The sequence below is a fragment of the Megascapheus bottae genome, chromosome 15, assembly GCF_031878675.1.
Source record: "Megascapheus bottae isolate mThoBot1 chromosome 15, mThoBot2.hap1, whole genome shotgun sequence".
Classification (NCBI taxonomy): Eukaryota; Metazoa; Chordata; class Mammalia; order Rodentia; family Geomyidae; genus Megascapheus; species Megascapheus bottae.
In genome coordinates, this window is record NC_143523.1 from 56,935,425 (window position 1) to 56,952,898 (window position 17,474).

The window sequence follows — 17,474 nt, forward strand, 5'->3', positions numbered from 1 at the left end:
TCATTTCCTCCCTTCCTCCCTCCAGTTCACAAAAGAGAAGGTTCCGCCCGGAGCAGGTCCGCGTAGGCTTGATGCCAGGGGCGTCTGGGTGAGTGGGGAGCATCCCCGGAGCTTCCTCCCCACCCCCGTCCGGGCTCTCCTCCCCGCCTGGTCCTCCAGCCCGCCAGGCCCCGACGGCGGCCCGGGGGCGGGCTGCGTGCCCTCTCCACCCGCACGTTTCCTCCCCTTCACACCTCCCAGGCCAGCCGGTCGTCGGGAGTCCACCGCGCGCGGCGAGCCTTCCCCTCTGCGCGGTTCTCTGCGGGGCTCTCCGCGGGGTGCCCCGCACCTCCCGGGGTGGAGACCCGGGGCTGGGGGGGGCCGGGGCCTCAACCGGCCTCGCTCCAGCCGCCGGCACCGCAGGGACTCGACGCCAGGGAGACCCGCGGGTGCCCAGGGGGCCGTCGGGGCGCCGGGGGAGCTGCGGGCAGGGGCTCCCACCCGGGCCCGGCAGGAGGCCCTGGCAGCGGTTCCGAGTTCGCAGGGCGGGGTTGGCCGGGAAAAGCGGGCCGGGCGCGGGCGCGCCGGGCGGGCGGGGCGCTCCGGACTCTCAGACGCTCTTCTCCCCCTCGCTCGGGTCCTTGGCGGGAGGGGTCTTGTCTTGGCCGCCATCCGGGGGTGCCGGCTTGGTGGCCGGGCCGGGGCTGCCGCTGGTGGACGGCAGGAGGTTGGCTGACTGGAGGACGGCTTCCGAGTGCTCGCGGGCCTTCATGCGCAGGGCGGCCACGCTGGCCGTGCGGTTATTCTGACAGCCATAGGTGGGAAGGAAGGAGAGGCCCATGGGGTCTGGGACGCAGCAAGAGCACAGCGGGCCCCCTGGAGGAAGGAGGGAGAACAGACTCGGTCATGGCCTCGCCTGGGCGCTTAGGGGTCGGTGAAAGCAAAGGACTGCCCCCGCCCCCCCAGGCCCCAGGCCCGGGAACTGCACGGCTCAGATGATCCAGTTCCTAACTCAAAACAGTCCCAGGGCATGAGGGGGATGTGGTGATTGGAGGCTCCACCACCAATCAGCTCCGTGGTCTTCGGTGGAGAGCTTGGCTTCACTGGGCTTTGGCTTCTGAATGTTTAAAACTGGAACTGAATGTCTAGTGGACCATACCTGTAAGCCTAGCTACTCAGGAGGTGAAATGTGAAGATCACAGTTTGAGGTTAGCCTGGGCAGAAAGTCTGTGAGATTCTTATCTTCAACTAACCAGCAAAAAAAAAAAAAAAAAAAAAAAAAAATTTAAATTTTAAAAAGAATGTAGAACTGTGGCTCAAATAGTAGAGTGCCAGCCTTGAGCAAATAAAAAAAAAGCAGGGAGGCAGTGCCCAGGCCCTGAGTGCAAGCCCCAGGACAAACTAGCACAAGAGAGACACAGAGAGAATCACAGAACATTTTGCATCATTAGATTACTATGTGGACCCATGAAGTAACTCCACACTACTAGATTTTATGCCTAGAGGTCCTGCAAGGACTTACAGTTGAGCTCTGCAGGGATGTCTTAAAGGCCATGCAAGCTGCTTGCTCTGAGCTGCTCATAACTTAAACATGAGACCATATTAGATTGCTTTGAACAGTGTTGCATCTTTGTGAAGTGAAATTTTGCAAGTCTCACCCCAAATTCCATGTGCAGTATAAAATAACAGTGGAGAATTCTGGTACCACTCTATCATTAAAAATACAGTGTTCTAAATGCATCCCTGGGTATCCATCAAATACACAACCTGTTTAAAAGGAAAGAGCCAGGCAGCAGTGGATTAAACTTGTAATCTTAAACTGTGCAGAAGACTCAGATCTGAGAATCTGCAAGCCTAGGCAGGAAAGTCAATGAGACTCCATTATTTATATGTCAAAAATAAAGCTGGAAGTGGAGGTATGGCTTGAGCCGTAGAGCACCAGGCTTGTCTTAAGGAAAAAATGCCAATGGAGAGTATGAAGCCCTGAGTTCAAGCCCCAGTACTGGCATAGAAAATGAAAGAGCAGGGGAGGGAAGGAGAAAGAGGAAGGCTCAGATACTGAAGATGGCAGTTTGGGAGACAGCCAAGCAGAAATGTCTTCAAGACTTCATTTCCAAAATAAACAGCAAAAGGGTGAGCTGAAAGTGTGAGATGTGGCTTGAGTGGTAAGAGTATCAGATAAGCAATCAATCTAAGCAAAACTGAGGCCTCAAGTTCAATCTCCAATTCCTGGGGGGAGGGGGGACAAATGGTTTTTCAGATGGACACAGAGTTGTTGGGACATAGATTCTTAGTGCCTAGTCTGGATCTAACCATTTCATGAACTGTCCGTTAGCTACTGCTTCCAGCCCCAGAGGACAGAGAAGGGTTTAAGAGTCTCTGAAGAAATTGTTAGGTAAGTACTTAGTCCAAGTCCAATCCTAGGTGCATCCTTCTTACCCAATTATTACTTCTTGGCTGGAGATACTGTCAGGCAGACATGGAGAGCTGCACTGCAATATCTAAAGGAGGTACTAATCTAGAACTGAGGGCTGTATCCAAAACAGGACTCCTAACCAGGTGCTGGTGCTTCACACCTGAAATCCTAGCTACTCAGGAGGCTGAGATCTGAGGATAGCAGTTCAAAGCCACCCCAGGCAGGAACGTCTGTAAGACTCTTATCTCCAATTAATCACCAAAAAGCCACAAGTGGAGCTGTGGCTCAAGTGGCTGTGTGCTAGCCCTGAGCATCAAAGCTCAGGGACAGCACTGAGGCCCTGAGTTCAAGCCCCGGGACCTACCAACCTACAAAATAAATAAGTAAATTAATAAATGAGTGAGTAAAGCAAGTGCATAAGTAAATGATTTCAAAAATGGGAGACACAAAGGAGAACTGTTAGATGGGAATAAAAAGTGGCAGATGTAACATATGGACAATAACATGTGGCCATCAAGGCAGCTCTTGTTCCCTAGTGCCTCAGGCTCCTGCTCAAGTGCTACTTCTTCCCACAATGCGCTGGGTGCCTGCTCAACCAATGAAAAGAGCCAGGGGACAGGGGTAGGAGAAGCCCCATGCTATAGTCACCGACTCCTCAGAGGATGCCACTGGACTCGGCCCCTCTCACTACTTACTTTCAAAGCTTTCCTTCTATTTTCAAATAAACTTACTCAGTTTACCTTAAGTTTCCTTTTAATTCTTTAATGGGGAAGAGAACATGAACCTTTGGAGAGCTGGTTCCCTGAGCTAGTGTGGCTGGCTGGTTTTTAGACTGGTGTGTACAAAACCCTGAGTTCAAGCTCCAGAACCAGCACACATACTGGGTGGGGGGACGGGGGGGCGGGGGGGCCGGAGGAAGGAGTGCCTAAAAGGAATAGACTAACAGAACCAAGGCTGTTCTGTTAGCAGGAAGGAGAATCTGTACATGCGGCCTGGTTCACAGCTCACCCTCAACTGTAGTCAGATGGGAAACTTAAGACTAGAAGCTGACTCTGGAAGATGCTGCAGTTAAGAACTGTGACTGCCAACCATACAAAAGAGCAACAGTCTACTTTAAACAGAAGGGATGCCATCCCAAGTGATAACACAAACCTCAAGAACATGCTATAGGAAATAGGCCCCAGCACGACTCCACTCAGGAAGCCCCTAGAACAGAGAAAATTACAGGGAGAAGTCAAATGGTGAGCTCAGAGCTCCAGTGAGTTGGGCCTGGGAGCCATTGCTTAACAAGCAGAGGTTCAGTTGTACAAAATGAAATCAGTATTTTGGAGTGATGTCACAGTGTGATTAAAGTTGCCCCTCAGAATCCAGTAGTCCCTGTGGATACCAGAATCCAAGGATGGTTAAATCTCTTAGAACACCATGTATGAGACCTGCAACATTCTCCCCTGTACTCCTGATCATGCCAGATAAGGTGTAATGCCTCAAGTGACACAAACAATAAACCAATATTTCTGATACTATGTAGTTTAGGGAATCATGACAAGAAGAGCGCTCTGTAAGTTTTTGGCACAGATGTGCTTTTTTTTTCTCCAATTGTCTTGTATTAGTTGATTGAATCTGAGAATGTGGAATGTACCTATATAGAGGGCTGGCAGTATATTTAAAATTGTTGAAATATACAATTAAAAATAGTTACTGTGAGCTGGGTATGGTGGCTTATGCCTGTAATCTTGGCTACTCAGGAGGCTAAGATATGAGGATCAAGGTTCAAAGCCAGCCCAGGTACAAAAGGATCTGAGATTAGTATTTCCAATTAACCTCTAGAAAACGGGAAGTGGGGCTTGACTGGAGGGTAGGTTGGTGGCCTGGAGCTGAAGAGTTCAAGGACAGCGCCCAGGCCCAGGGGTAGGGTGGTAGCCTTGAGCTGAAGAGCTGCTGCATATCTTACCACAGCATAAAGTAAAATAATTTTCATGCCCACCCCACCTTCAGCATGCCCAATCACTTCATTAACTTGCAAGGAGGAACCACAGCTGGACTTGGTACTCTCACAAAGTCTACTTTATGAGACAGTGCAATTCCTCATGGAACTCTGTTAGTTAAGAAATACGTAAAATGAGTGCGTGATATGTCCTCACAGCATCATAAAGCCCCAAAATAAGTCCAAGACCCCCTCATCTTTCAATAACTTAATAACTTACCTTGGGATAACATCTACAAAATACCTGATACCAAATCTTGTTATTTCCCTAACTTCATACAAACAAAAGGAGAGTTCAAGGTCACATGTCACAGCCCAGTGCCCACTGAGGAACCCAGATTATGCTAGGGATACTGGAGTCCACTTAACACCAACTGACCTGCAATTCCAAGAAGTAGCCACTGTCTGCAGCTGTGCTGAGGGCAAGGCTGGCTTCCTAGAGTTCTATTTGCTCCTTGTCAAGCTTTCCATCTATCAGAAGGCAGAATACTTTCCCAAGCGAATTATGAGGAACAAGCCAAATACACATCCCAAACCCCAACTTTTAGTTGTTAGATGTCTAGACTTGAAACTCTAGAAGAAGAATAAATAGCAGGAGTGTATAGTTTGTTGGTGATGTTCGTGTTTACTTATTTCTCTTTTTGTCTTCAGTCAAGAGCATATAATCATGAATTAAAAATTAAATTACAAAGGAAGTTGACTCAGTATGTCATATAATAATGAAAAGCCTAATGGCTCACAGTCACCCACTGTAAAACCAGCCATGGGAAATATACTACAGCTAGGACAAAATTATACCCTGCTTATGCTTAGTTTAATATATATATATATATATTCCAAAAAGTAAATGATGCCCCAATAGCAAGGTAAAAGTTAATGTGCTTGATGTAAGTGAGAAAGTGAAAATGTTTGATGTGTTGAAAGGCAGCCTTGTCTTTAGTGGAAGCTGGGGAGCACTGTGAGAAAATATGAGTCAAGCATCTGCAGTACAGCCCTGCGCATCCTAAGTATTCGTGCTTTTTCCCTCCATGGTGATCTCCTTGGCAACGTACACCCACAACACCAAGGGTTGCTCTATTGTAGGAAGATATTTGGTGCGTTGAAAAGGACACTAACAAAATATTTCACTTCCTTTATTGAGTGTTGTTGCATTTTTCAGCTTCAAAAGGAAGCAGGAGCCATAAGCCAGTACAGTCCCGTGTTGGCAGGTGTGTGAATGTACATAACATACATGCTTAGGACTAAAGATATCTGTTCCCTCAAATCCTCCTGTAGATGTTCTAACCCCATGGTGATGGTATGTTAGAAGCAGGGAATCAGGAAGGCAATTAGAACATAAAGGCAGAGTTCTGGTGGATTAATCCCCTTGTAAAAGAGACACCAGAGGGTTGTCTTGTCTCTTCCACCATGTGGAAGCTCTCTACAAAACAAGAACTGGGACTTCACCAGACAGCAAATCTGCCAGACCATGGAGTACTGGATCTCAAAAACTGTGAGAAAAAGATGGCTTATCTATAAGCTATTCCATGTGGGGTATTCTGTTATAGCAACCCAAACAACTAGGTTAACCACAGGTAGATAGATAGATAGATAGATAGATAGATAGATAGATAGATAGATAAATAGATAGATAGATGATAACATCTCTATCTCTATCTTTATCATATAGAAGTATGGTATTCCTCCATGTGTGTGATTTGGTTCCAGGACCTATCCTAGGACCAAATGCATGGGCGTTCAATCTTGTTATATACAGTGATGTCATATTTACATTGAATCTACTTAATCCTTCCACATACCTTAGGTCATCTTTAGATTTTTCTTCCTAATAATACCTAATGCAATGTAAATAGCTTCTATGCTAGCTTACCCAGAAACTAAAACAAGAAGAAATGACTCTATGTCCAGTAGAGATGGAATCGTTTTTGAGCACTTCTGATTTGTGTTTAGTTAAATCTATGGCTTCAGAGCCCATGGTTATGAGGTGGGGGGTTGGCAATTCTATGCACATAGCGTATATGAGAACATGCAATCTATATGCCACATGATTTGTGGTGCAAAGGTATACGTAAGCTTTCACATATAGTTCTTAAAAGAAGTATTTTAGATTTTATCAAATTAACTTACTTAAAATGCTCTCCTTTATAGACAAGTTCTGAAATCAATATTTGTTGGCGATACATATGTTTTACAAGTAGTTTGGTTTAAAAAAAATAGTAGTTACCAAGACCAAACTACAATGGTTGGTTGTAGATGTTAAAATTACGAATGAGTGACTTTGTTTTTCTTGGCATTTTATAGTCTTTTCTACATTTTTCCTAAGCTGACCAGTGGTAGTCTCATACAAAAGTGTTCTACTATTGGTCTATGATTTCCTGTCTTCTGTGTGAGTGATGGTCTGAGCATTCTTCCTTTGGACAAGAGATTCAGTGGAGTGTCTGAGAAAGAATGCATGTGTCGGGGAGAGCAGAGGCCCGGAGGTGGTGGTCTCACATTGACACAGGTACAGAGCTAAAGATGCAGGGTCAGCATCACTCTAGCCGCCCCCATCCTCCTCCCACTCTGTAGGAAGCAACCCAACCCTCTGCCTGGGACGCCCCTAAAAAGCCACGACAACGACTCCACCCTTCTGACCCATCCAACCCCTGCTGTCACCAAAGACTATGCAAGAGCCATCTGGCCCTGAAATGTGGCCTGAGAATTGTGTTGTTTGGAAAACATACTACCTCCCGGACACTAAATTAAAACACACAATTAGATTTCCATTAAGTTACAGCAAATTCTGCTGAATTGATCTAATCGGCCTCCATCCCTATATGACATCATGCTTTAAAGGCTTAGCTTGAACATAAATACTTAATGTAATAAATACAGTCTGAAATATTTGATCTCCTTGGCAGTTTAATTGATCTACTGCAGAGACTGACAAGAAAAATTAAGTTAGCTCTGTCTCGTCTCTGCCAATAGCACATTTTCATCATAAAGATCCGTGAGCGCTGATGTGGAAGGTGGGCAGAGCTCTGTTTCCTGGTTGACCATCCAGGCTCAGTGGAATTGGTGAACAAGGAAATGAATGCATAGATTTGTGAGATATCTCACAATAAAAAAGTAGCTCTTTTTCATTCATAATCAAATATATAAATCTTCACATCCTAGCTAGGCGCTGGTGGCTCACATCTAGCTACCTGGGAGGCTGAGAAATGAGGATCATAGTTCAAAGCCAGATGGGGCAAGGAAATCCATTAGATTCTAATCTCCAATTAACCACCACCACCACCCCTAAAAAAAAAGAAAAACAAAAAACAAAACGGAAGTAGAGATGAGCCTTTAGTGACAAAAAGCTCAAGGACAACAGCCAGACCTGAGTTCAAGCCCTACAAACCACAGAAAGGGAGGGAGGAAGGGAGGGAGGGAGGTGCATATTCTGTGAGTCACAATGTCACTTGTTTAGTTTACAAGACGAGTTGAAGTGGGACTGTTAGAAGAATGTCCACAATACTTAAGCCTTTTTTCTTTAAGCTGCTGTGACCAAATGTGCTGCAAGGACAAATTCAAGCCTGAACACATTGTATTTTACCATGTACCCCCTTTGAAGTGCTTGGCTCAGGTCCTGATCTACAGCTGTTTTGGTTTTTTAACCATGAGTTATGGTTAATTCCCTAGCCCTACTCCCACACCTCTGATGCCAGAACTCAACTGTTCCATTTTGGTCCAAAGTAAACATTCAGTGAATATTGGGTGGAAAGGAGGAGAAAGAAATCTGTCCTTTCTAACAAAATTGGCATATTCTAATATCTCAATTTCCCATGAATAGAAAAACTGCCATCATGACAAAGTAACCCAAACTGATTAATGCCAAAATCAACAGATTATTATGTTATATGTTACCATTTTTCTAAGGTTCACTCCTGCCTAATTCCAGCTCAACTACTATTTAGTCTCTTGGCATTCCTTTATGAATTCTGCAATGCTCACTGACCACTCTGACCAGAGCCACATGCTATGACAGAGTTCCAGGGTCACTTCAAGGGCTCCATTTCACCTTGAATGTCTTTGCAAGGTCGGGCAGATCCAACAGACGCCAGCACAGGCTGATTTCCCCCTGCCTCCTGCTGCCTCTGGCACTGGCTCGAAGCCTTCTGCTCAGCTCCTTGCACTCTGGGGTCCCATTGATCAACAGGAAGTGCAAATCCATCAGCACCCATAGGAAATGACTTCCGGAAAATGAGCTGCATGGGTTTGTTTTAAGCCAGAGGATGACAGCAGGTGCCTTTCAAAGGTCTGGAATCAATACAAGGAGCTGAAAGGAGCATACCTGAGCATCCTTAGCTGTCTTGCACTGCCAGGCATGCTCCATGACCTTGAGCAGCCCGGATCTCTCTGGTAGGTCTCAGTTTCCCCCACAGCAGCTGGAGAGATGTTTGTTAAGGTGGTTCCTTACAGATAGTAAATGAAGGACTCTCCACCTGTCCACGATCCTATAGCTCATGGTCTCCCGCCTTGTGGCACTGTTGGGAGTCGGAGATGAGATCTCCTGGAAGGAAGTCTGAGGGTACATGCTCTGGAAGGGAATATTAGGACACTGACTTCTCTTTCTCTTTGCTTCTCAGCTACAAGGCAGATACCTCTACCTAGGCTCCCATCATAATACAGCTGTAGGCCCAAAGCAATGGAGCCAAGCCATCATGGACTGAAATCTCAGAAACTATAACACCGAAATAAACCTTCCCATTTTGAAAATCAAGTAGCTCAGACATTTTGTCATAATATCTGAGAGCTAACTAACACAGTTCCTGTCTCTGACATCAGCTACCCACTGAGGAGGTTGGGATAACCCAGTCACCTTCACTGTACGACAGGACTACGCCCTATCCCCCCCCCCCCCCCGGAGTCCCAGCTCAGACCTGCTGCTCCGAAACAAAGCTAGAGCTTTGCAAAACTGTATTTCCTTTCTCGGGCACCTTATCACAAATCCACTAAAACAACCTGGTGGCTGAGCACCCCCTGTTCCTTGGCAAATAAATGCTTGTATGATGCAGAGTCCTCAGTCGCAGACATCCAAACCCAAACCCTAAACACATCCTCTCAGCCTTACCGCCTGGACCCTGGCAACAACTGTTGGCACACCTACACAGAACCACCACGCATTTCCCAGTGCGTAAGCCAAGGTGCTAAGATGACCCAATGGCAAGAGGATGAACCACGCCAGTCTTATGCCTTGCATGATGAGCCTTCTAAATATGGGGTCCATACTCACTGTCCTCCCTTGAGATTCCTTCAAACCTTCCACACCCCCTCCCTCCTCTGCATGCCTCACAGTCATGCTTGTATTTGTCCCTGTAGGAGCCCATGACTGTTCTGTCCCAGAATTCCCAGTTGACATCCCTGCTTCTCTCTCCCGAGCTCAACTTCCAAGCTACCGACTTCATAGGGTTGGGATGTGTCCAATCTATTATCCGATGCTCACTGCTGGGTGCAGTGTGTGGGTGCTCACTGGCAGCGGAACACAGAAGTTTCTGGAAGCCAGCAGGTGGGCAGTGGTACAAGTACAGGCCAAGGTCAGAATCCCAGATTCTTCTAAGGAGCCCTTCTCCAGTGCCCAAAACAATATGTTTATCTATCTTTCTTCATCTAAACTGCATTATTCCCTTCTACCCAGACTCTGAAAAGGGCAGAGGTAAGAGATTGGAAAGATCTAGAGATGCGTGAGATAGAGCCAGCACTTTTATATGCACAGTCTAAGTTGGGAAGTAAAGTAGACAGGAAAGCAAGTATGCAACACATGTCACCCGTCTTTCTTTTTTTCCAGTACTTGAACTCAGGGCCTCAGGCTCTTTGCTTGGCTTTTCCACTCAAGACTAGTAGTACTCTACCACCTAAGTCACACTTCCACGTCTGACATTTTGCTGGTTGACTGGAAATGAGCGTCTCACGGACTTTTCTGCTTGGGTTGGCTTCAAGCTGTGATTTTCACACCTCAGCCTCCTGAGTTGCTAGCATTACAGGCCTGAGCTACCAGCAGCTGGTATTAATGCATTCTCGATATCTATGGCAACTGGTCTCAAAGGTTCACAGCTCCAGTACTCAGGCCCTGGCAGTCCCCTCTACTCAAGTCTTAGCTAGCCCTGGCATCTGCTTTTCTTTTTTTTTTTTCTTTTTTGTGTGTAATGGACCTTGAACTCAAGGCCTAGGTGCTATCCCTGGGCCTTTCTCCTCAAAGCTAGCACTTTGAGCCACAGCTCTGCTTTCAGTTTTCTGGTGGTTAGTTGGAAATAAGATTCTTATGGGCTTCCCTACCGGGGCTGCCTTTAAACCATGATCCTCAGATCTCAGTCTCCTGAGTTGCTAAGATTACAAGCCTCAACTACCAGCGCCCAGCCATGGCATCCACGTTGATTACTAAAATTCATCAGAGACGACAGTCTTCCTATTCTAGGTGCAAACTGTAAGTCTTGGAACTCCATGCTTTTGACTCATGGAACCCATCCTCCATCCAGTCCCAACCCTAGTTGGCTGTGGGAAAATCTCCATGGAGAAAGAGAAAGAAGAGTTTCAGACTCCCAGCTCCCATCTGGCTGCAACCTTCTGGGAGACCCTAAGAAAATCAACAGAATTGTCTAACAGAGCCCAGCTGGTCCTTAGGACCAAGAGAAAGTAAGAGTTGATGGTTTGTTGCACAATCAGCCTCCTGTATGCATAGATTCCCATTTGTGGCTCTAACCAGCTAGAGGAGGAATATATACAAAACCTTGCACAGGCTTTTAAAAAAGAATTATGTCCTAAGCAACAAGTACTAACACTTACTGATCTAGCATTTACATTGCATCAGTCACCTGGACAGGGTATAAAAGAGGTGTGTAGGTTCTGTGCATACACTGTGCAAATTGATTCTAACGATTTGAGCACCTACAGACTTCATTGTCTGTAGAAACTCCTGGAATCTTCTGGATCCCAAAGGACAACAGTACTAATATTTATGGCAACCGCAGTTCAATAAAACCTAGTCTGGAGATTATAAGGAAAGAAAACTCACTGACCAATTTCATGATCGTAAATGCCAAAACCCTAAGGAAAATATTAGCAAACCAAATTCAGCAATTTATTAAAAAGATAACATGTCAGTTTTAATTTGGGCTTATTTCAGGAATATGCGATTGGTTTAACATTGAAGAAATCAATCAAAATAATTCATCATCTTAAGATATTGAGAAAGAAATATGCAATCATCTCCACGGTGGCAGGAAAAGCACTAGGTGAAATTCAACCTGCACTTATCTTTATGACTTTTTAAAATAATAAAACTAGGACAAGAAGAAAATCTGCCCATTTGACAAAGTAAAGACACCCAGGCAACCATGAGACTCTGCCAATGTGTCCAGTGGATCAAGAATAGAGCAGGGAGAGGTCACATTGGTGCCATGCCCTGAAGAAAGTGTGTCCCATGAGATGTCCACGACAGCAATGACAAAATGGCCATCAACTAGAGAGACAGAGAATAGATTTGTGGTTTCTTCAGGCTGGGAAGCTTAAGGCAAATGGCTGTCCACCCATGAGTGGCAGACTCTGAAATGTTCTAAAATGATAACTGTGCAACTCATCAAACAAACTAAAAATCAGTGACTTTTAGCTGAGCGCTGGGGCTCACTCTTGTGATCCTAACTAACTCAGGAGACTGAGATGTGAGGATTGCAGTTTAAAATCCTGCCTGGACAGAAAAGTCCATGAAATTCTTTTCAGCTCCAATTAACCACCAAAAATCCAGATATGGAGGTATGGCTAAAGTGGTAGAGCATCAGTCGACCTAAAAAGCTAAGGAGCAGTGCTTAGAGCCTGTACTAAAGCCCAGTATTGGCACCCACAAGATAAATAATCACTGAATCCTGTACCTTAATGGACAAACTGACCAATTAAGTATATCCTAATAGAACATTTTTGTAAAAAATAGAATAAAATGAGGATATCTGTTTCCATCACATGTAAGATTACTTGGAAAACAGAAAAAGGAAGATGACTTGAGCCCAGGTATTGAAGGCCAGTTTGAGCCACAATAGAACAACCTCAAAATCTGAATTGAATAAATAAGTAAACACACACACACACACACACACACGTATGTATGCATGCATAAATGCACATATACTCATACATGCACATATACTCATACATGCACATATACATATATCTAGCTATTAGGAGTACATATATATACATCTATTTATATACATATGATTCTATGTATATGTATATACTTATATGTGTGTACACATAGATTTATATGTTATGTGTGCATACATATACATATACACACATGTACTCTTGAGTAGCAAGGATTACAGCCACAGATGTTCGGCTCAGAATGCCAACCTATGTGGAAAAGTCATCTCACCACACAAGTCATCAAGGTAGTCTGTCTTTCCATGAGGTAAGGATATGGAAAGTGGCCTCTGGAAGCCAGGAACAGATCCCTCACCAGGAATCAAATCAGTCACAAACTTGATCTCAGGCTCCCTGATCTCCGAAGCACCATCGGTTTAGACTGCACTCCTGCACTGGGCCCAACAAGTCAAATTAATATGCAGTCATTCGTTCTAAGGTTGCATGCCACCAAGTCCAAACTTAATCGTTGATCTGACCTTGTAAGAAATCAGAAGGAAAAAAAGAGATAATAGCTCAGTCTTAGCCTAGACACCCACAAAGAGACAAAGCCAACAGAAGCCTAGTCTCAGAATAGCCCTGGTAGGCAGGGCTCCTAATCTCCTGAGAAACTTGGAATGTGCTGGGAAAAAAAATGTGCTTCTTTAAATTCACAAAACAAAGGCAAAAGCAATTGAAGATGGAGGAACGTGTGGCCACTTCTGCTCCTGAGTGTAGCCTTTCTGGACAAAGGTTTTATGACAGTCATCAAACATGTTCCTGTGATGCTGGGCTGCTGGCTGCAATCCTAGCTACTTGGGAGGTGAGATCTGATCAAGGTTCTTCCATCCCCAAAGCTGGCCCTGTGGCCTGTCCTGGAAATTAAGGCAGGAAGAGAGACTCCCTAAGTTTATGTCACACTAAGGGGACTTGTCATGGGGACAGACATGCTGAGCCCTCTCTCAGCATTGGTGATACCTTCCTTTCCTCATACATGCCATGCACAACCAGGACTGCTACTATAGTTACTGGCAACTCCTGAGTGCCCCGTGGGTGAGCACGGGTAAAGGAGCATTATTTAATAGCATCTCCTTCTGTCTTCATAATCTAAAGCCTCAGAGTGGAACAAAATAAAAGAGCTCTCAGCGACCTCTTGCCAGGCAGCTGTTATTCTTCTCCACATCACATCCAGCTCTGAGAATCACAGGTTAGAGGCATCAGGCTTGGTGGCCCAGGGAGCACACCTCCTCCACTGCCTGCAGTTCTCCAACCCATCTGCACCAGCCCGACCTCCAGCCAGCACTTCCCCAGAAACAAACCCTAGAACAATATAGGCACTCAGGAGTGCATGTGGAGGCCTCTGATTGACAGTAAGAGGACTAACTCATGCCACAGGCCTCAAGTGTCCTCACGCATGCTCTCCTTGGTCTGTGTCCTATACATCAGCCCAACAGGGTCAAGCTTCCTATTTGTTAGATGAGCAAATAGAGGCACAGAGTGTCAGGAATGGCATGCTAGAGAATGGGCAAACTAGGGAGCACCCAGGGTGGGCCCTCCACAGCCCTTGGTTTGGGGCCCTGCTTTTCACTGATCTGGCTCTGTCCCTAGTGAGACATCTTGTGGCCTGGGGTAGCCAGCTGCCTCGTGCCCCAACTGGGGGAAGCCCTGTGCTGGCCACACAGTGAGCCACAAAGCTGGTCTCACACTTGCTTCTCAGGACTGCCCAACTGAAAACGACTGCCCAATATAGGCCTTTTATCCACCAAAGGCTGCCACTGTTTCCTCTCTGTTTGCTCCCTGCCTCTCATTACTGGAGCCCTGCAACTAACATACACAGGTATATCTTGCCATGCACAGATATGAACAAGCCTTCCTGCATTCCCCAACACTAAGCCTCTTGCACAAGCACTCCCCAAAACTCCAGCCCCATGCTGTCTCTTGGCCACCCTGCCCAAATCCAGAAACCTGGCCAGCACAGAGCACAAGCCTCAGCACAGAAAGATGGTGATATGGGAAAAGGAGAAAAAACTGTCTCTGATCTAACAACCGCAGACTGCCTTCCTTCCCACCTGCCTGCCTGCCTTTCTCTCTTTCTTCCTTTCTTTTTCTTTCTTTCTTTCTTTTTTCTTTTTTTGACAGTCATGGGGCTTGAACTCAGACAGCCTGGGCGCTGTCCCTGAGCTCTTCAGCTCAAGGCTACTACCCTACCCATGAACCAAGCCCCACTTTCTGTTTTCTAGAGGTTAATTGGAGATAAGAGTCTCAAGTCCTTTTGTGCCCGGGATGGCTTTGAATCTTGATCCTCATATCACAGCCTCCTGAGTAGCTAGGATTACAGACATGACCTATGGGCACCTGGCTCATAAAACATCTTTTATAAACATCAGAATTTTTAAGCTACTCAGCACACTCAACAAGCCCCAAGCCACCCACAAATGCTCTTGATGCTTCTAAAGCAGGAGCTCCAAACCCATCATAACAGTGCCTAGGGGTGACATTGTCCAAAAAGAAATGGATTCATTACCTGACTTATGTAACCCCTCTGTACATCACCTTTAGAATAATAGAAAAAGTAAAAGTAAAAAATTACCTAGAACAAAAGACCAGCCCCCCTCCCACCTGCACCCCTAGCCTTGTCCTGAGGTCTCCAGTGGGATGCTGCATGGGCAGTTTAAGCCCCAGGACTCCAATGGCTCTGCTCTGTGTGCTTGCTGGAGGACAGATACTGCCTGTGGTATTGGGAGCCCTGTGTTTGTCCCCCTCATCAACTAGAGGCTGGTGTGGCACATGCAGTCTTGGCTGCGATCTGTGCCACTGGGCCTACAGTCTTTTCCAGGGCTGGGACAGAACCTGGCTATGTGATACCAGGAGGACCACAGACCTTGAATCTGGGAGGTTACATTAGCTCAGCTTCATTTCTCCAGTCAGTTCTGGAGAGGTGGGTTAGGGGGGGTCTCTGAACTGGGAGGGGCCACGAAGTTCCCTCAGTATGAATCCTACTCTCAGGTGCTCCTGCCTGAGTCCAGATCCCTCCCCAAAAGAGACTCAGAGAAAGCAGGGGAGGCAGATGGCAAGGCCCCTTTTTGTTCCCCTTTCCAGCAGGTGTTCACCCAGAGAGGAAGGACTCAATGAGTGGGGGTTGCCAGAAAGGGCTCCCAGGAAGACGAGGACCTAGCAGCCTGCCTGGGCAGAGAAGTCTCCTCCACTCACGTCCCTGCCCCAAGACTCCACTGCTCACTAGTGAACATATCTAGACAGAGGGTGCACCTTGATGTGCTTCCCCCAGTGAGGCAGTCCCCACTCCTCATTGGCTAGGTGAGGCAGTCCCCGCCCCTCACTGGCCAGGCGAGGCAGTCTCGGCACCTCATTGGCCAGCAGCCCCACAAGCAGCCAGAAAGCATCTGAAAGTGTCAAGGGTAGAAGGCTAGATTGTAGCTCCAAGCTCTTGTTGGGGGGTGGGGTAAGGGGGAGATTAGGCTGTACCCTAAAAACCCAGACCCACTCCTCTCCTTGACCCAGATGGAGGACTCACTTTATTTCCACAGCTTGGGGAAACCTGAGAGAAGGAGAGGAAAATGTGGGCCTGCAAAGAGTCTGGAAGTTGCCCTGCCATGGTACGGACTGAACAAATTTCTCCCCAGCAATGTAGCAGCGTGGAGGTGGGGACAGGTGCAAACCTGCAGCATCTTGTCCACATCCTGTGGCAGAGTTTTCCAAACTCCCCTCCTGGGCTGCAGAGCCCACCTGGGTTGGAGAGGGGCTGCGATGAGCAGCCACATCAGACACAGCTGGAGGGATGCCAGGCTTTGAACAGCATCCAGCTTCCGGAAGAGCCACCAAGCCGTGGGTTCAGTCCCCACGAGCTGTGGGAGCCAGCCCAGCTCCACTCACTGCGGGCTGTGTCACCTGGATGGGAATAACCCACCAGCACCGCTGGTGGAGTTCAGAGGGAGTTTTCAATAGTTGTTCATTTCCCTGCAGTTTCCAACATGGCTTAGCTTGCTGGAGAGGTGGAAAACACCAAGTGTTCAATGGGGTCAATGAGAGGAAGGCACCTAGGGAGAAAGTGAGGCTAGGGGCGGGGCCACAGAGGGACAGAGGCTGGGGGCAGGGCCACGGATGAGTGGAGAGAGAGGAACTTTGCCAAGGGAGAGTCTGAGAAGGCCTGTGTGCAGGCAGAACTCCAAACACAAAAATGAGAGGGTTGAAAACATCTCCTCCCAGCCCAGTGTGAATCTCCCCAAAGGAGATTCACTAAAACTTGCAGGCAACTTGTGTGTGTGTGTGTGTTCACTGTCCCCCCGAGTTTCTTTTGTTATAGTGCTCTACCACTTTGGCTTTTTTGGGGGAGGTTTTAGTGAAGATAAGGGCCTCGTGGACTTTCTTTTTTTTTTTTTTTTTTGCCAGTCCTGGGGCATGAACTCAGGGCCTGAAGGCTATCCTTGCGCTTTCTCAAGGCTAGAGCTCTACCACTTGAGCCAAAGTACCATTTCTGGCTTTTTCTATGTATATGTGGTACCAAGGAGTCGAAACCAGGTCTTTGTGCATGCTAGACAAGCACTCTACCACTAGACCAAACTCCTGGCCCCTTGTGGACTTTCTTTCACAGGCTGGCTTCAATCTGAGATCCTCATATCTCAGCCTCCTGTGCAACCAGTGCAAAGCTTATAGTAGTTGAAAGATGAAATTCTTATGGACTGGCTGATTATGTGGCCCAAATTCTGTGTTGAGATTCTAACTCTCAAAGGCATGGTGTTGAGGGTGGAACTTTGGAAAGATCTGGAGCCTGAAGGTTGAGCCCTTCTGGTAGGATTTGCTCTTTTAGAGGCAACCCACTAGCCTTCTCCCTGTATGAGGACACAAGAGGACTCCAGTGACACCCAGCAGAAGCCAGCACTGCGAGACCTTGAACTTCCTGGCTTCCAGAGCTGTGGGAAACAGATCTATGCTCATATTCATGAC

General features: G+C 46.8%; 1 protein-coding gene across 1 annotated transcript in view; it reads right to left on the minus strand.

The window, feature by feature from the left end:
* Positions 1–589: 589 nt before the first annotated feature.
* Drgx (dorsal root ganglia homeobox) overlaps positions 590–17,474 on the minus strand; it is a 30,542-nt gene continuing 13,657 nt past the window's right edge. Inside the window, exon 6 of the mRNA XM_090347021.1 lies at positions 590–855. Within this exon, the coding sequence (XP_090203147.1) occupies positions 590–855 (266 nt within the window). The remainder of the gene's footprint in view (positions 856–17,474) is intronic.